The sequence below is a fragment of the Crinia signifera genome, chromosome 2, assembly GCF_055691185.1.
Source record: "Crinia signifera chromosome 2, ASM5569118v1, whole genome shotgun sequence".
Lineage (NCBI taxonomy): Eukaryota > Metazoa > Chordata > Amphibia > Anura > Myobatrachidae > Crinia > Crinia signifera.
Genome location: NC_139218.1, coordinates 39,185,880 through 39,203,771, shown reverse-complemented (window position 1 = coordinate 39,203,771; position 17,892 = coordinate 39,185,880). Strand labels below are relative to the sequence as shown.

General features: G+C 43.2%; 1 protein-coding gene across 1 annotated transcript; it reads left to right on the top strand.

Annotated features, from left to right (window-relative positions):
* Window positions 1-928: 928 nt before the first annotated feature.
* On the top strand, window positions 929-4,807 carry LOC146058389 (uncharacterized). Its single transcript, XM_083170673.1, has one exon. It carries the CDS (start codon window positions 929-931, stop codon window positions 4,805-4,807), a length of 3,879 nt encoding a protein of 1,292 aa, XP_083026799.1.
* The last annotated feature ends 13,085 nt before the right edge of the window (window positions 4,808-17,892 follow it).

Genomic DNA, 17,892 nt, shown 5'->3' with positions numbered 1-17,892 from the left:
AACTCAAAGGCGTCGGTTTGTTAATGCACAAGCACAGCGACGCAGAGTCCAACACAACAAAGAAGAAACAGCTTTACTTCAACAGACCGTGCAGACAGTGTGTCAGGCAAGCACACAAACTGACCAAAAATTACTACCAGAACCAGTACCTAAATTCAAAAATGTACCAGATGAACAACATATACTTCCAACAGAAAAAAACTTTTGCAAACAAACACACAATATTGACAACAAGATTCAACCAAGTACATCCTACACAAATACATCAACAACCACTTTTAAAACATTGTTACATGGTATTGTCAATACACAAGCACAGCAACCCACACTCAAACACAAAAAAGAGGAAACACCTTCACTTCAACAGCCAGTGCATAAACAGTGTCAGCCAACCACACATACTCAACTAAACTTACTACCCAAACCAGTACCTCCATTTGAAAATGTACTAGATGAACAAGTTATACTTACAGCGGAAAATTCAACCGTTTCCAAAACAACACACAATGTTTCAAACAAAATTCAAACAATTACATCCTATCAAAATACATCAACGACCACTTTCAATACATTGTTACATAATGACATCAACAATGGTCACTTTAACCTACACAATCCAACAAAAACAACAAATGTCAACTTTATGTTTCAACCACAAGAAGTCACACCACATAGTTGCGGACCATTTAATATTATCTGCCAGTTTTGTGGATCCTTTAATTTTATCGATGAGCGTCCACATGATGGCAAATTTACTCACTGTTGTCAAAAGGGAAAACTAAAGTTACCAAAGCCACAAGACGTTAATGGACTACAGTTACAGTATCCAGATTTTTTAAAGGAATTACTTTCAAACCCACTTTGCCCACATTACCAACATTTCAAAGAAAAAATACGATCATATAATAGTGCACTTTCCTTTGCATCTATGGGAGCAAACATTGTTCAGTTACCAGGAAATGGTCCATATGTGTTTAAAGTTCAAGGACAAACATATCATCGGACGTCACACTTACAACCCATCAATAATGAATCACCCCAATTTGCTCAACTATACGTTCTGGACAGCACACAAGCAACCAACGTTCGAGAACATCATGCTGCCAATGAAGATTGTAGACCCGATATCATGGACAAAATTGATCGCTTTTTTCGACAACACAATCGCCTTGCACAAAGCTATCACCTTATGCGCCAAGTTGAAAAACAACAACTGAAACTTGCCGCCGAAAAAGGAGAAACCATTCCAGTGATTAGTATGGCGCTGAAACGTGATCGGCAATCTGATGCAAGACGATACAACACACCCACATCCAACGAAGTAGCTATGATTTTTGTCAATGAGGACGGCGAGCCACCATTCAAACGAGACATCCGCATATACCCCATAAACCCCACAAATCCAAAGCAACAATTTATACATTTAAACATTTTAAGCCCAAACATGGATCCAATGACATACGCCCTTTTATTTCCATATGGTGAACCAGGATGGCAACCAAATTGGCAATGTGAGTCATACAATACAGCAAAACTTAATCCAGTGAACAAAAATGTTTCCATGTTACAGTACAAGGCGGCCTTAACAGCCATTCGTGAAGAATTTAGTCCCATCATGTCTGCTGGAAAATTAACTCAACAATGGTTAGTTGATTCATATCTTCAAGTTGAAGCTAATAGATTAAACTACATTCGACACAATCAAACACGTTTACGAGCAGAACAATATCAAGGACTTGCCGATCACATTGCAAACAAAGCTGATAATCTCAACATGCAACCTGGTGTCGCTGTTATTTTGCCATCAACCTTTGAAGGCTCACCAAGACATATGCGAGAGCGTTGCTGTGACGCTATGTCTATTTTTGCAAAGTGGGGTGCTCCTGATGTTTTCATAACGTTCACTGCTAATCCAACTTGGAATGAAATAAAAGACAATTTACGACCTGGCGAACAGACTTCAGATCGTCCAGATTTAGTAGCACGTGTATTTCACATTAAGCTACATTCGCTTATTAATGATATCAGCAAGAATGGTGTTTTTGGAAAGGCCAAAGCTTATGTATATACCATTGAGTTCCAAAAAAGAGGCCTACCACACGCACATATACTTATGACACTGCAAACTGAAGACAAAATTACCACTGTCCAAAAAATCAATCAATTTGTCTCTGCTGAAATACCATCAAACGACAATCCAATTTTGCGCAACATTATAACACGCTGTATGCTACATGGTCCATGCGGCATCAATAATCCACGTGCACCCTGCATGAAAGATGGAAAATGTTCAAAACTATTTCCAAAACCATTCCACCATGAAACCACCTTAAACACAAATGGATATCCTATTTACCAACGTCGACCGGGAGAACAAGTAGAAGTTCGAGGTGTACTTATGTCCAACCAAAATGTGGTCCCATACAACCCATACTTATCACTCAAGTACAATGCTCACATCAATGTAGAAGTATGCACATCACTGACAGCTATTAAGTACATATACAAATACATATTTAAAGGCTTTGATTGTGCTAATGTGGCCATTACCCCAAATGGAGAAGCAGAACTTCAATACAATGAAATAACCAATTTCATTGACTGTCGCTATGTGAGCCCACCAGAAGCCATTTGGAGACTACGAGAATCATTCATGCATAACCGCTCACACAGCGTAATTAGACTTCCAGTACATTTACCCAACCAGCAAACAATCATATTTGAGCAAGGCCATGAACAAAGAGCGCTCCGTGCAGCACAAACTGTACAAACCAAACTAGAAGCTTGGTTTCACCTCAATGCTAATACACCACATTCACAGCAATGGCTGTACTCCGATATTCCACTTCACTACGTTTACACACAATCTAAATGGCAACCAAGACAACGAGGTGGAGACAAAATTGTTGCACGAATGTATACCGTCAGTATCAAAAATGAGGAACGGTTTTATCTACGTCTTTTACTACTACATGTGCCCGGTGCTATCAGTTTCCAGGCATTGCGAACTGTCAATGGTGTGCTTTGTGAAACGTTTAAAGCTGCTGCTTTAGCACACGGCCTTCTCGCATCAGATAACGAATGGCATAACTGTTTAACTGATGCAGCCACTTACATTATGCCTAAACAGTTACGAGAAATGTTTGCCTACATATGTTGTTTTTGTCAGCCTGCTGAACCACTTCAATTATGGAAAGATCACCTGATTCAATTCACTCTTGACTTTAGTCACAATAATACCCAAAACATCGCTGAAAGCAAAGCTCTACACCACATTAACAATATTTTACAGCAACATGGATTGTCATGTGCACTGCTTGGCTTGCCAATTCCAAGTGGAAATGCACCACAAGAGCAAACATATAATGTGATAGAAGAACAAAATATAGCTAATCAACATATTTCTATGCTTAACAACCAACAGTTAACTGCTTTCAAGACAATAATCATGGCTGTACAATCTGACAACATCCTTAGCCAATGTTTTTATGTTGATGGCCCAGGAGGTTCGGGAAAAACATTCCTATACACGACACTGATAGCATATATACGAGGCCAAGGTAACATTATATTGCCGTTTGCTACAACAGGAATTGCAGCAACTCTACTCAAAGGTGGACGCACTGTTCACAGTGGTTTTAAGCTACCTGTCCCACTACTAGATACATCTGTTTCTTCCATGAGACTAACGTCCCCAGAAGCACAACTGTTACGTCAAGCTGCTGTCATTCTCATTGATGAAATAACAATGCTCCCAAAACATGGCCTTAGATGCATCGACAAACTTCTCCAAGAAGTAATGAACATAAACAAACCATTTGGTAACAAAATTGTTGTCTTAGGAGGTGATTTTCGACAAACCCTGCCAGTTGTTCCAAGAGGATCACAAACCGATATTATTGAATGCTGCATTAAATCAAGTCATCTATGGCAACATTTCACTTCTCTCAGTCTTACTACGAACATGCGAAGTGAAGGCCAAGTACAACATAATCAATGGCTTTTAGAAGTTGGAATGGGAACTCTACCACCAATACCAGAAATATCCCAAACTAACATCATAGAAATTCCACAACATATGCTAACTACTGAAGATCTCATTACAACTATTTTTCACAATGTTCAAAATATGTCAGTAGAAGACCTTTCACAACGAGTTATTCTTGCTCCCACAAATGCACATACACTTGAAATGAATCGCAAAATTATTGATTTAATGCCCGGAATTGGAAAGATTTATTACAGCGCAGACTCAGTCGTTAGTGAAGACCCCAACGACACTTTAAACTACCCTCAGGAATTTCTACATGACCAAACTCCTTCAGGAATGCCTCCACATATCTTGCTCTTAAAAAAAGGAGTCATTGTAATGCTTCTACGCAACCTTAACCCAAAAAAAGGATTGTGTAATGGCACACGTTTAATCATAGAAGACTTAGGTCAACACTTTATAACAACCAGAATTATTTCTGATTGCAACCAAGGTGACATTGTCTTTATTCCGCGAATTGATTTAGCTCCAAGTGATACCACATTACCATTTATCCTAAAACGCAGACAATTTCCAATAATTCCAGCCTATGCTATCACAATAAACAAATCCCAAGGACAAACATTTAATTTTGTGGGAATTCATCTACAAACTTCGGTCTTCTCACATGGTCAACTTTATGTTGCTTTATCAAGATCTAGACAACCAAATCAAGTCAAAGTCCACATTAACACTAATGAAGAACAAGGACGCCTACTTTCTAACCATCGTCAATTTACAAAAAACGTTGTTTTTCATGAAGTATTTCACATGTAATGTCTCATTGCTTCATAATGTCTGTTCTCTACTATGTTTCAACCATTTCTGTATGGTGCAACTTACAAAGCTAATTTCAATGTTCACAATTAAACCTTTCTAATCTTCAACCTATTTCTACGCTTTTTTCAACACATGCATTACCGCAAAAATTTATTTTATACATCTAAAGTAACGAAAATACTATTTTGAACAATAACACAAGCACAAAACCATTAACAATGTCATTTCATCACATCTTTAAATTTTCAAACTCACAATCCAATTGGCATTAGACACATTCAGACAAAAAATACAAACTTCATTCATACAAATATTTGGTTGTCATCTTAATGGGGCGCAGCCCCCTACGACGGTGTGAAGAGCGCCCGTAGGGCGCGATGAATCACCTAGTTGCATTTATATAGCTGTAAATAATAGCTTCCACTGTCTATATTGCATTGGTGTATCTTTAATGGGTGCAAAGAGTTACCATAAGGGGGCTCTGACTACAGCTCAGATACTGCAAAGGGTTGCATAGGACAATCCACAGCATTAGCATCTGCTAAAAGAAGTCCTAGCAGGCTTGTCTGGATCTCACTATTTTTCTATTCAGGTCCTAAGTTGTGGGGCTTGACTACTCTACTTACTAGTCCTGCAACTTACAATTGGATCAGACTTCTTCAGGACATGCTACAATGATCCTAGACCAATCCACCGAAACACACTGTCATGTGTACCATCTGAGGACACTACTTTTCTCTCTCTCTCTCAACTATTTCAACCTAGAGGCAGCAGAGCGTCAATGACATAGTCCCTCCAAATTGGGGTACATGGCCTTGTGGGGAAAGTGTGGCCTCATGGGAACCTCTTTCCTATTACAGCACTCCCATAGATGCTGGGCTATCCCGGGAGACTTTGGCTGCACCGACAGCTCCTTTTCAGTGGTCAGAGCTGGGTGCTGTGCGGGAATGTCAAAGAGTAGCACCCCTCTCCTGTCGCTGCAGAGTCTACAGCCCCTTTGTGATGCCTCAGCCTTATCCAGTCTATACTTTTACCTTACAACAGGCATGTCCAAACTATGGCCCTCCAGCTGTTGTGAAACTACACGTCCCATCATGCCTTACCACAGTTTTGCTATTAGGGAATGTTAAAAGTATTGCAAGGCATGCTGGGATGTGCAGTTTCACAACAGCTAGAATGCCATAGTTTGGACATGCTTGCCTTACAGTATAAATCTCCCTTTTACCTTGACTTATTCCTAGCTAAGTTATCTTAACCTATAACAAATCTTTGTTTCAAGAGCTTCTTTAATTTCACTATAAATATGTCTACTGTATTAGTAATAATTGAAGTTAAATAATATATTTCTTCTCCAATACACCTGCATAGTTGAATTTGTAATCCTCATATAACCCCAAGCAATCTAGAAAAGAAATACAATTCTGAAAGTCAACGTCTAAATGTTCTCCTGACCACATACTGGGATATTTTTTCAATTCTGTGGGCTAACATGCTATAAATTGCTATTAATGCCAGTAGTCGAGCTGGTCGGTATTGCTTTTAAGATGTCAAATCCTTTCTTCAACCTATCTAAAGAATAAAACTCTTTTCAAAGTTGAAGATTCAATCTCTTCTCATTCCAGCCTCAGTGGATGACCTTGTGACCTCTGTAAGGACTTTAAATACATTTTCACAAATGTTAAACATTGGCAATTAATATATTTGCAGCACAGAAGGTGTAAAGGTTACAATTACTGCCTCACAGCCCTGAGGTCATGGGATAACTTTCCACCATGGCCCTAATACATACTTGTCTACTTTCTGTCAGTCAGCTTCAGGAAGCATGGGGCAGGATATAATGTATTGGGGGCATGGCCAGTGCGATTGTGTCAATTTTGCCACACCCCTACCTTGCAATTTTGGCATTACAGGCATTGCACAGTGTGGACAGGACTACGATGACACGATTTGCGTCAATTGGGGTTGCAGAAGACTGACGGCAATGCGGGGGACTTTCCCACATTCCGGCGGGAGACATGCATCACAAATCCCTATGTGACCCATACAATCAGATTAATTCTCAGGATGAATCACAGTCACTCCTCAATTGGCTTATTATAAATGTTGATACCAAGAACAGAAAAAAAATAGCTAAATCCCAATACATTTTTAAACCAATCCACAGTACTGGATTCTAGAGTAAGCTGGAGGCTATTATCTGTATAAAGTACATAACATTGCTTTGCTTATTGATTTCATAGAGATAAACAAAGCAAGCTGCTGTCTAATATTTATCCTAATTTACTTCTAAAACAGTGTCGGAGCTCAATGCAGTTCAGATCACATTCCCACTGGTATTTTCCCTGCAGGTCAACAGTCGTAAATACACGTTGAATGCATATACATTTGACAAGCAATGTTGATGGTGAGTTAACTAGTGTTAAAAATGTCAGTGTAAAAACTTAGATTCATGAAGAATTGTCCACAATTGTCTCCCAAATTCTCAAGCTGTGTACATACTAGACGACGGGTGCACCCAGCAAGATCGCAGGTGACGGGACCCCAAGGTGGAGATTTTATCGGCAAGAGCATAAACATTTGGTGATAATGGTGTAGACGGACCTCCGGCAGCCATGCTGCATTACACATCATGACACCTTCTTCCGTTTGAACTGCATGCAGGGCCAATGGAGGATGCTGATGCTCTGGAAGGATTTGGACGATTGGAACATTTTGTAAATCCAAACCTGTTGGAATCAGCAAAATCGTTAAAAATATTGTCTAATGGATACCCAGCTCTAGCCACAAACTGAGTTTTCTCTTTCAATGGTCCTGGTGACACAGCTCAACACTGGGATGTAGGAGGGTCCGAAGGAGCCAGGCACCTATCCTAAAGCTTTAGAGGGTAGGCTCCTCCCCTACTGCATCCCTGGACTCTTCAGTTCGTGTTAGGTGCCCACTGGAGTGGGTGCTATTCTAAAGGGCTGCAGGAGCAGCCGAAGAATTAGAGTAGTTAGGGGATTTTTATTGTTTTATTAACTTTCACCCTAGCTAGGTAGGCACAGTGTGAGGATTCTCATAGTGAATCCTCACACTGCTTGCGCAGCAGGAGCTGACAGAAGCGCGTCCTGTCAGCTCACTGTGCACAAGGGAGACACTGTCTGGTCCCCCTGTGCAGCGCTTATAGCCTTTTCTAAAAGGCTGCCTGGGCTCCGGAGTACCCTGAAACCGGCTTTACGTTTAGGTGGGGATCATGGGGGACAGGCGCTCCGTGATGGCGGCGGCCATTTTATGCGGAGCTTACACGCTGAGCTCCTAGATGAGAGGACAGCAGCGTTGTGACAGGCATGTTCCAAGTGATCCCCATTTGAGGGGGAGACACTGGAACTAGGAAATCCTACCTAAGGAGCGGCTTGCTGGGGGTGGTTGGCGCCAAAAGGTCACGGACCCCGCAGCAGCAGGGACCTGTGGTCTCTTCCTTCACTCTGACTTTGGCGCCTTTCAGAACGCTTGCAGCGGAGCTGAGCTGGCTTACTGATCCTGGCAGAGTGACTTGGATTTCCTGGGCATCGCTTCCCCGCAGTTGAAACCAACAGACAGATAAGTGATTGGGTGCATTGCCTCTGTATAAACGCTTGTACATTGTTTGCACTGTGTATACTGATAGATATACATTTATCACTTGCATCATGTCTGAGCATCAGGCTGTGGTTTTGGGGGAGGGAGCCCTTAATGCACTGAGCGCGTGCAATGTTTGCACACAAAAGTTTGTCCCTGAGCAGATGGCCAAGGGGGGCTTATGTATTACTTGCGCTGATGTGAGACCCATGGGCAGTGATCCCCATAGGGCAGAGCATATGGAACCTGCGTGGGCCAGGGCCCTAGGCAGGTCAGTAAACGCTTTGGTGCAGCTTTTGGACAGGCAGAGTGATGGGCTGGTAGAATCACAGAGACCTATGCCATCATCTCAGCAGTCGTCTGGCTCCTTGCCTCTTACCCAGGCAGATCCTGCACTTATCCAGGTGATGCAGGATACTGCAAAAGGGATTAACAGGTTCAGTGAAATGCTGGACAAAATGGATGAAAATGTGGCAGGGACCCCTAGAAGGTCTTATGCTTTAACTACTGTGGTAGATGAAGAGGAAGGAGAGTATACTGACATCCCCTGGGATCAGGGTGATGATTTGGAAGAGAACTCTGCTGCTGGTATAGAGGATCTCATTGTAGCTGTGAAGCAGGCTTTAAAGCTGACTGTGGAGGATAAGACTCCTGTTAAAGGTGTTTTTAAGCGACAGCGGAAGGAGGCTGTTACTTTTCCTTCAGATGAGGGGTTACAGGAATTGTTAGAAGGGGCTTGGAAAACTCCTGATAAGAGGCTTCAGATGCCAAAACGATTCCTAAATCTGTACCCCATGCCAGAGTCTCATGCGGAGCTCTGGGAAAGGGTCCCAGTTGTGGACGCTTCAGTGGCACGTTTGTCCAAGGCTACTGTATTACCAGTACAGGGCGGTGCAGCTTTTAAAGATTCTGTGGATAAAAAGCTGGAGGGAAACCTCAAGGCTATCTTTGAAGGGGTGGGGTTTACCTTACGACCCCTTATTGCTTCAGCCTGGGTTTCTAAGGCCATGATAGAGTGGGCTGGTGAATTATGCACCATGCTGCAGGCTGACCCGAGTGCATTACTGCTTGCAGAAAAGATTAAGGCAGCAGCAGAATATGCAGTTGAAGCAGAGGAGGAAGCTATTAAAATGGCAACCCGAGTGTCCACAGTCTCCATTAATGCCAGGAGAGTGCTTTGGCTTAAAGCCTGGGAAGCAGACAATGAGTCCAAGAAGGCTCTGGAAACATTAGCCTTCAAAGGAAAGGTACTCTTTGGTACCGAATTAGAGGAGATTATAAAACAGGCCACAGGCGGCAAAAGTACATTCAAAACTGCCGGCCTCCTCAGCAAAGCAGACATCCAGATTTTCTGCTTTTAAGCCGTCCTTTCGGCCCTCCCCTAGAGGTGGTGCGTCCTTTCGAGGACAGTCTTTCAGGGGAAGGTTTCAGCCCTCTAGAGGCAAGACACAAAAGTCAAAATTTGGCTCTTTTCACAAGACTAAACAATCACGCACCTTATATACCTCATTTTTTATTTTCCATTTTTATTGTTAATTTTTTTTTAAATTGTGTAGAATATATATTTTTAAATTGTGTCGAATAATATTGTTTAATAAATTTATCTACTTCAAAAAAGCGCAGCAAAAACCCCCCCTTTTTTTCTTTTCACAAGAAGCCTGCCAATAAAGGAGAGGATAAACCCTCTGCATGACTGTCAGGGGCTTTGCCCGACAGTGACAAAAGTGGGCGGCCGTCTCACACTCTTCAGGGACGCTTGGGCTTCTCTAGACCAGGATGCCTGGGTGCTAGACATCATAACACAGGGTTACAAAATCCCTTTCAGAGGGCCACCTCCGAAGAGGTTCATTCCCACATCCTTACCAAAGGAGGCACGGCTGCGTACAGCTCTTGTGAGAGCAGCGCACTCCCTTTTGGAAAAAGGGGTGGTGACACTAGTCCCCAAGACAGAGTGGAAGAAAGGCTTTTATTCCACGCTGTTCCTGGTGCCCAAACCAGACGGGTCTTTCAGACCAATACTAAATTTGAAGTCTCTAAATGTTCATTTATGGGTAGACCATTTCAAAATGGAGTCTCTACGGTCAGTACTCCTGAGTCTGGACCAGGGAGAATTTTTGGCGTCCATGGATGTCCAGGACGCATATTTGCACGTTCCTATACACCCGGAGCATCAGACCTTGTTGAGGTTTGCCATAGGAGACCTGCATTTACAATTCCGGGCGTTACCCTTTGGGCTAGCAACCGCGCCAAGGGTATTCACAAAGATAATGTCAGTAATGGCGGCGGTGCTGAGGCTCAGGGGAATCACAGTAATACCCTATTTGGACGATCTCCTGTTCAAAGCAGAGTCAGCAGCCATGCTGCAGAGTCACTTGGCAGAGGCCATCAGTTTTTTGCAGGCTCACGGCTGGATTTTAAATTTGCAAAAATCTCAGTTGGTACCGTCACAAAGGCTCCAATTCTTGGGAGTCATACTGGACACCCATCTTCATCGGGTATTCCTCCCGGAGGTAAAGGCCAGGGATCTGGTCACCCTAGTCCAGGAGATTCTCAGGGCTCAGAGCATTTCAGTATGGAGGTGCCTCAAGCTCCTGGGGAAGATGGTGGCGTCATTCGAGACGCTTCAATTTGCCAGGTTCCACTCTCGGAGGTTCCAATGGAACATTTTGTCAGCTTGGTCAGGAGACACTTTGACCATGAAATCCGAGATGATAGTGCTGTCTTCGGACACCCGAGAATCCTTGAAATGGTGGACAGAAGTAGATTCCCTTCAGTGGGGTCGGTCATTACAGACCTGGGACTGGTTGATAGTAACTACCGACGCCAGTCTCAGGGGCTGGGGGGCAATAGTCCTGGATCTCAGGCTTCAGGGCCTGTGGACGGCAGAGGAATCAGCGTTACCAATCAACATCTTGGAGCTGAGAGCTGTCTGGAAAGTCATTTCCTTGGCGGGAGACAGGTTACAGAACCTCCCTTTGAGGATTCAGACCGACAATGCCACAGCTGTGGCGTATCTGAATCACCAGGGAGGTACACGCAGCAAATTGGCCATGTGGGAGGTGTCCAGAATCTTCCTATGGGCGGAACAGAATGTTCCAGCTGTATCGGCTATATTCATCCCAGGAATAGAGAATATAGAAGCCGACTTCCTGAGCAGGGAGGAGCTCAAGGAAGGGGAATGGAGCTTACACCCTCAGGTGTTTCACCAAATCACTTCGATGTGGGGAACTCCGGATGTGGACCTGATGGCATCCAGGATCAACCGTCAAGTGCCCAGGTTCTATGCCAGAACAAGGGATCCACTAGCGGAGGCAGTGGATGCCATGACTATTCACTGGCAGGGAGATCTCCTTTATGCATTCCCACCAGTACCAATGTTACCGAGACTTCTGAAGAAAATACAGGGGCAGAAGGTTCCAGTGATCTTAGTGGCCCCGGATTGGCCAAGGAGATCCTGGTACTCGAGGCTTCAGAGGTTGTCTGTGGACTCATGGCGTCTACCTCTGAGACCAGACCTTCTAAGACAAGGCCCATTCAATCACCTGGATTCAGATCGATTGATTTTGACGGCCTGGCTATTGAAACCACCATTTTGAAAAGAAAAGGGTTTTCTGAGGCAGTAGTACAGACTATGATAAAAGCCAGAAAAGCTGTATCTTCGGCAAATTATTATAGAGTCTGGAAGACTTACATTCGATGGTGTGAGAGAAGAAAGGCTCATACATCTCATTTTAAGCTATCAAGAATGATGGAATTCTTACAAGATGGTTTTTCATCGGGCCTAAGCCTTCAGTCACTGAAGGTGCAGATTTCGGCCTTGTCCATCTATTTCCAGAAAAAGATAGCCATTTTGCCGGAAATTCAAACCTTTTTACAAGGAGTATCCAGGTTGAAACCTCCATACAAGCAACCAGTAGCACCTTGGGATCTATCACTGGTTTTGGAATGCCTTCAAAAGGCACCTTTTGAACCTTTAAGGTCGGCTGACTTTAAGTTTCTCACGTGGAAGCTAGTGTTTTTGTTAGCAGTAGCATCTGCTAAAAGAGTTTCAGAATTGGGAGCTTTATCATGTAAATCTCCCTTCTTAATTTTTCATGATGACAGGGCTGTTTTAAGAACAGTGCCTCAGTTTTTACCGAAGGTGGTATCTACCTTCCATTTAAATCAGGAGATAGTTCTACCTGTGTTTCAACCCCCAGAGGGTTCTAAGAAAAGGGACAAGTTGAGAACTTTGGATGTTGTGCGTGCCTTACGCATATATGTGGACAGAGTGAAGAGTGTCAGGAAGACTGACACATTGTTGGTATTGTATGACGTACACAAGATTGGTTGGCCTGCATCTAAGCAGACTATTGCTAGGTGGTTGCGGTCTGTGATAGCCTTTGCATACACCAAAGTGGGTAGACCAGTACCGGCCAAAATAAATGCGCATACCACCAGGTCAGTTGCCACCTCTTGGGCGGTTCGACATGGGGCCACAGCTGAGCAGGTTTGCAGAGCTGCCACTTGGTCATCTGTTCACACATTTGCCAAATTCTATAGATTCCATGAGTTCGCGTCGGAGGACGCATCATTCGGGCGAGCAGTGCTGAGAGCTGCAGACCTGAGCGTACCCTCCCAAAGGACCGGCTCTGGAACGTCCCAGTGTTGAGCTGTGTCACCAGGACCATTGAAAGAGAAAAAGGGATTTTTGTAAGAACTTACCGTTCGAATCCCTTTCTCTGATATGGTCCTGGTGACACAGCGATCCCTCCCTTACGCTCAGTAAGTATGCCAGAAGTTTCATGATGTTCATGTTAAAATGGTTAAAAGTTAACAGTTTTCTGTTATAAAATGTGCATATAATATGTGCAGGCGTTTGTACTGAGTTAATGTATTCCAGTGGCTTTGAAAGATGAACTGAAGAGTCCAGGGATGCAGTAGGGGAGGAGCCTACCCTCTAAAGCTTTAGGATAGGTGCCTGGCTCCTTCGGACCCTCCTACATCCCAGTGTTGAGCTGTGTCACCAGGACCATATCAGAGAAAGGGATTCGAACGGTAAGTTCTTACAAAAATCCCTTTTACTCAAACACCAAAATATGCAATAGGAGGAACTATCTTATGCAGGTCAGTAAAGGAGGGCAATAGAAAGCCTTGCTGGGCACAGGTACTTTTCAGGGTGTGTGGTCTAACCACAGGAGGTGTGGCCATGCACCCTTAAGGTGCATACACACTGTACAATTTTTTGGACCAATTTGGTTGAAAGACATTTCCATTGAACCCAGTGTCCTGGACGAAAGAATTTGACGAAAGATATTGGACGACAGACGAAAGATCTAGCTACAGTTTATAGTCTCTTTTTGAAAGCTATACAAATTGAGCTGCATGCACAGTTGACGAACAATCTTGATGAACAACTGGCGGGTATGCGCATCATCATTCGGCGTTCATCTGTCATCAATATCTTTTGTCAACATCTTTCGTCCAGGACACTGGGTTCAATGGAAATGTCTTTCAACCAAATTGGTCAAAAAAATTGTACAGTGTATATGCACCTTTAGAATAAAATACAGAAAAAAACTAGTACTTTAAACACCTGCCTGGCCACACTGCAGCCCAGCATACATAAACATGTCCTCTGTTAAGGGCAGCTGCTGATGCTGCCAGGTTATTGGGGCCCCACTGGGCCCGGATTATTAGTACCTTCATCTCTCTCGGCGGCTCTGAGTATATAAGTGCCTGCTTTACACTACCGTGTTTCCCCGATAATTAGCCCTACCCCGATAATAAGCCCTACCCCAGATTTTGGACGCTGGTCCAAAATAAGCCCTCCCCCGAAATTAAGCCCTATCAAATTTCCCATGTTTTTTTTTTTTTTTTTTAACTGTAGCCCCCGCTCAGCCCCGCTGACCCCCGCTGCCCTCCGCTCACCTCCTCTCACCTCGCCTGCAACACCGCGGCTCCCGTTCCCAGGGATGCATTGCGGTTGGCGCGGCGTGACGTCACGCCGCGCCAACCGCAATGCATCCATGGGAACGGGAGCCGCTCAGCTCAACGCATACAGACGGAGTCGGAGAGGAGTCCCTGCACAATAAGGTTTATACATGGCTTCAGGGGGGGGGGGGGGGTTTATACATGGCTCATGGGAAGGCAGGACTTGTCTGGGTCTTTCTTACTGAGAAGTTCATAAAAGGGAGATACCTGGTCCCAGTCACTAACTGTTTTAATGGAGCAGTGGGGCATGTTTTAAATAAGCCCTCCCCCGAAAATAAGACCTATGGTCTTTTTTGAGTGAAAAAAAAAAAATAAGACAGTGTCTTATTATCGGGGAAACACGGTAGATACAAGTCACATAGAATGAATATATTCCATGGGCACAAGCAGAATGTTATTCTATGTGAAACATACAGTACTGTAAGTAATAATCATTATGCATTGATACTGATAACATATTTACAGTATATGCACTAATGTTTATTTTTTTCAACTGTAAACTACACTGCTTTTATTTGTATTGATTTAGGTTGGGTGGTTATACAGACCTTATCACACAGATGCCAATTTGCAGTGTGATTGATTATTGAACGACTGTGCTGATGTATGGAGCGAGCACCAGGCCATCCTAAAAACTAGCATATTTTTTAATCAGAGGCTGTTCACATGTTGAATGACAGGAAGCCTCGTATGGGGGATGGTACTGTAACTGAACGTTTCCTGTGAGTGTCGGGAAAAACGCAGGTTTCCAAAGTGTTCACAGGGAGGATCTGTGACGTCAGCTTCGGCCTCTATCAGCCTGTTTCTATTGCAGCTACCGAGTAAGTCCTGGGTTTGGCACAGACTGCACACAGTGGAAAAATCATTCAATGCCGGCCTACAAAATTTTCGCAGACTTTTTGGAGCCTTTTGCAGGGCGGGATTTCACTCTGGCAGGGTGGTGGCTATCTGATTGCCCTGCAATTTAGCAGAAAAGTGATCAGGTCTCAATAACCCCTATGAACATACAAGGATAATAGTTGATGAAATCACCAATCAGACAGCCAATCGCAAGTGGAGGAAGTGGCAGTAAGCTGCCATTCTATACTATATGCAAACGTCTGAGAATATGGATATGAACCAGTGCTTGCCCACATCTGGGTGGATCGGTACTGCTGGTCCAGAGACGGGACTGAATGAGCTACGACCTCCATTGATGAATCTTGCAGACCTTTAATATCAAATTCATTGCGTGGTATGTACTGAGCAGCATATGGCATTCTGTGCGTATTGCACATATTTTTGTAGCTGCCTATAGTATCACACTATCTATGCAGGTAATTTATCTTACACTTATTCATTATGTCTACAATAACTGTACACAGCTCACAAGTGTCCAATGTCAATTGGTAGAAGTAAAGAGAACAGAGACATGTCCACATAGTCTTAGGGGACCATTTATTATTATATACTTGTGGCTCTTTCCTAGACGACACACAATGAATTCCTGATACCGCCATCTGAAAGTGGTGCTAGCCCATTGTAGCCCATGGGCTGCACGTCACATAGCTGGGCATGCAGAGGGTTCCCCCAGGACCCTCCCAGGAAGTGGCCCCGTGCAGTATGGTCATTGCTGACCGTGCATACACAGGCCACCCGACCACTCATTGAGCACATCACAAGTATAGACTCCTTTTTGAGCCCTATCCCTGCCTGTGCTCCGTAATACATCCAGCTGATATGATCGCATTTTGTAATGCGATCCTGGACGCTAATATCGCTCCCAGATCGCATTGAATATGCAATCATTGATAAATAGGCCTCTTAAACTTTCCATTGATCCTTTGCCTGCAGTATATTTCTCTAGGCCTTGTAGGTAAACCTTACTCATGAAACACAATAGGGAGCATGCCTCCCAACATTTGAATCATCTAAACCGGAACCCTTTTGAAAAGAGAGTGTGGCCTCTGCCAGAGGGGCATGGACTCACAGGGACGCCACAGCTGCGAGCCACGTCACTGTTTTCCGTCACTATAGAGGTATGGCCAGCGCTGTGTGAACTGCTGGTCATCCCCAGCCCTTCAGTTTCACTCCCCACTGAGCAGCGGCAGGCAGGAAAACTCCCAACTGCCCACCCACTGTGGGACACTGCTGGCCCCGAGTGGAACGCAAATAAACAGGACTGTCTCTCAAAAATTGGGACAGTTGGGAGTTATAAAGGGGGATTTAAAAACCAACACTGTGCAAGAGATTCTGACCCTTTTTTTTTCTGCCGCGTGTTTTATACGGATAACATTCATTAAATGAATAGTCTAATTGCACTAATATAAGTCTAAAAATGATATCCTTTGATCTATTCGCTCTGTGTAAGCAATTTGGTTTCCATTAACAAACATTAGAAAATACCAGATAATTAAAGGAAATGTAATAGTACGCAGATTAAGGTTATCAAGGCACGAAAACTTTATAGCATAACGTTTGCAAAGCGATGTTTGGTTTTTCTGATTCTTTCATGATTTAGGTAAAATATAAGAAACCTACTCCTTGATATATTGATTTTATTGGGCTCAATTCTGGTTAAAGACCAAATTACTCGCCAGTCTTTTCCTGCCTGTATTTCCTGTCAGTATAAATTTAGCTCTGTGTGTATTTTGTAGCTTTGACAGCATAAATGTCTTCAGGCAGCTGCTAGACTGGAGCTATTTAAATCCTGTGTGATGTTGAAGGCAGAATATAGAGATTTATACCTCGGAGCACTGTGCGGTGTAATAGATGGCTGGAGGGAATTTGTCTCTCCCTATGCCGCACAATCTGTAAAGCCTACTTTAGCTTAAGAACAATGTTTTTCTTAGGTCATGTATTTCCCCCAAATATTCTGCATTAAGTAACCATTATATACATAGAAATTCAAATGTGATGGTCCTATGAAGAGAGATGGAGTCTAGTTTTATGAATAGAATGTCCCATAGCAGCAAATGAGAAAATGAGGTATTACAAAAGGGATCATTTTAAGGTCAAGGCTATACAGTAGTTACAAGACAAGTAGACCCCTAAATGCTATTCCAAGAAACAGAATTGTTATTATTTTATTGGAAAAATAGTAGACTAAATCCAACTTTGTGTATGTATTTCTATTAATGGGTGCAACATAGATGTTTGTTTTTTTTTTTAACAGATTTTTTTTAAATAAAGATATAATATACTATATCTATCAAATAGACAATCTCTAGCAGAGAATATATAAAGCTTACTTTGCCTTGAATTGTTCAGTATTTATGGCTCAGTATACAGTATATAGGGGCAGCATGGACGGTGTAGTGGTTAGCACAGCACTGAGGTCATGGGTTCATTACCCACCATGGCTCTAACTGTGCAGAGTTTGTATATTCTCCCCAAACATGTGTGGGTTTCCTCTGGGTACTCCGGTTTCCTCCCACAAATCAAAAATATACTGGTAGGCTAATTGGCTCCCAACAAAATTAAGCCTAGAATGTCTGTGTGTACATGTACATGTGGTAGGGCATATAGAGTGC

What these genes read in the sequence shown, in the direction of transcription:
- LOC146058389 (XM_083170673.1), top strand. Translation starts at nt 929, where the DNA reads ATGGGAGCAAACATTGTTCAGTTACCAGGAAATGGTCCATATGTGTTT.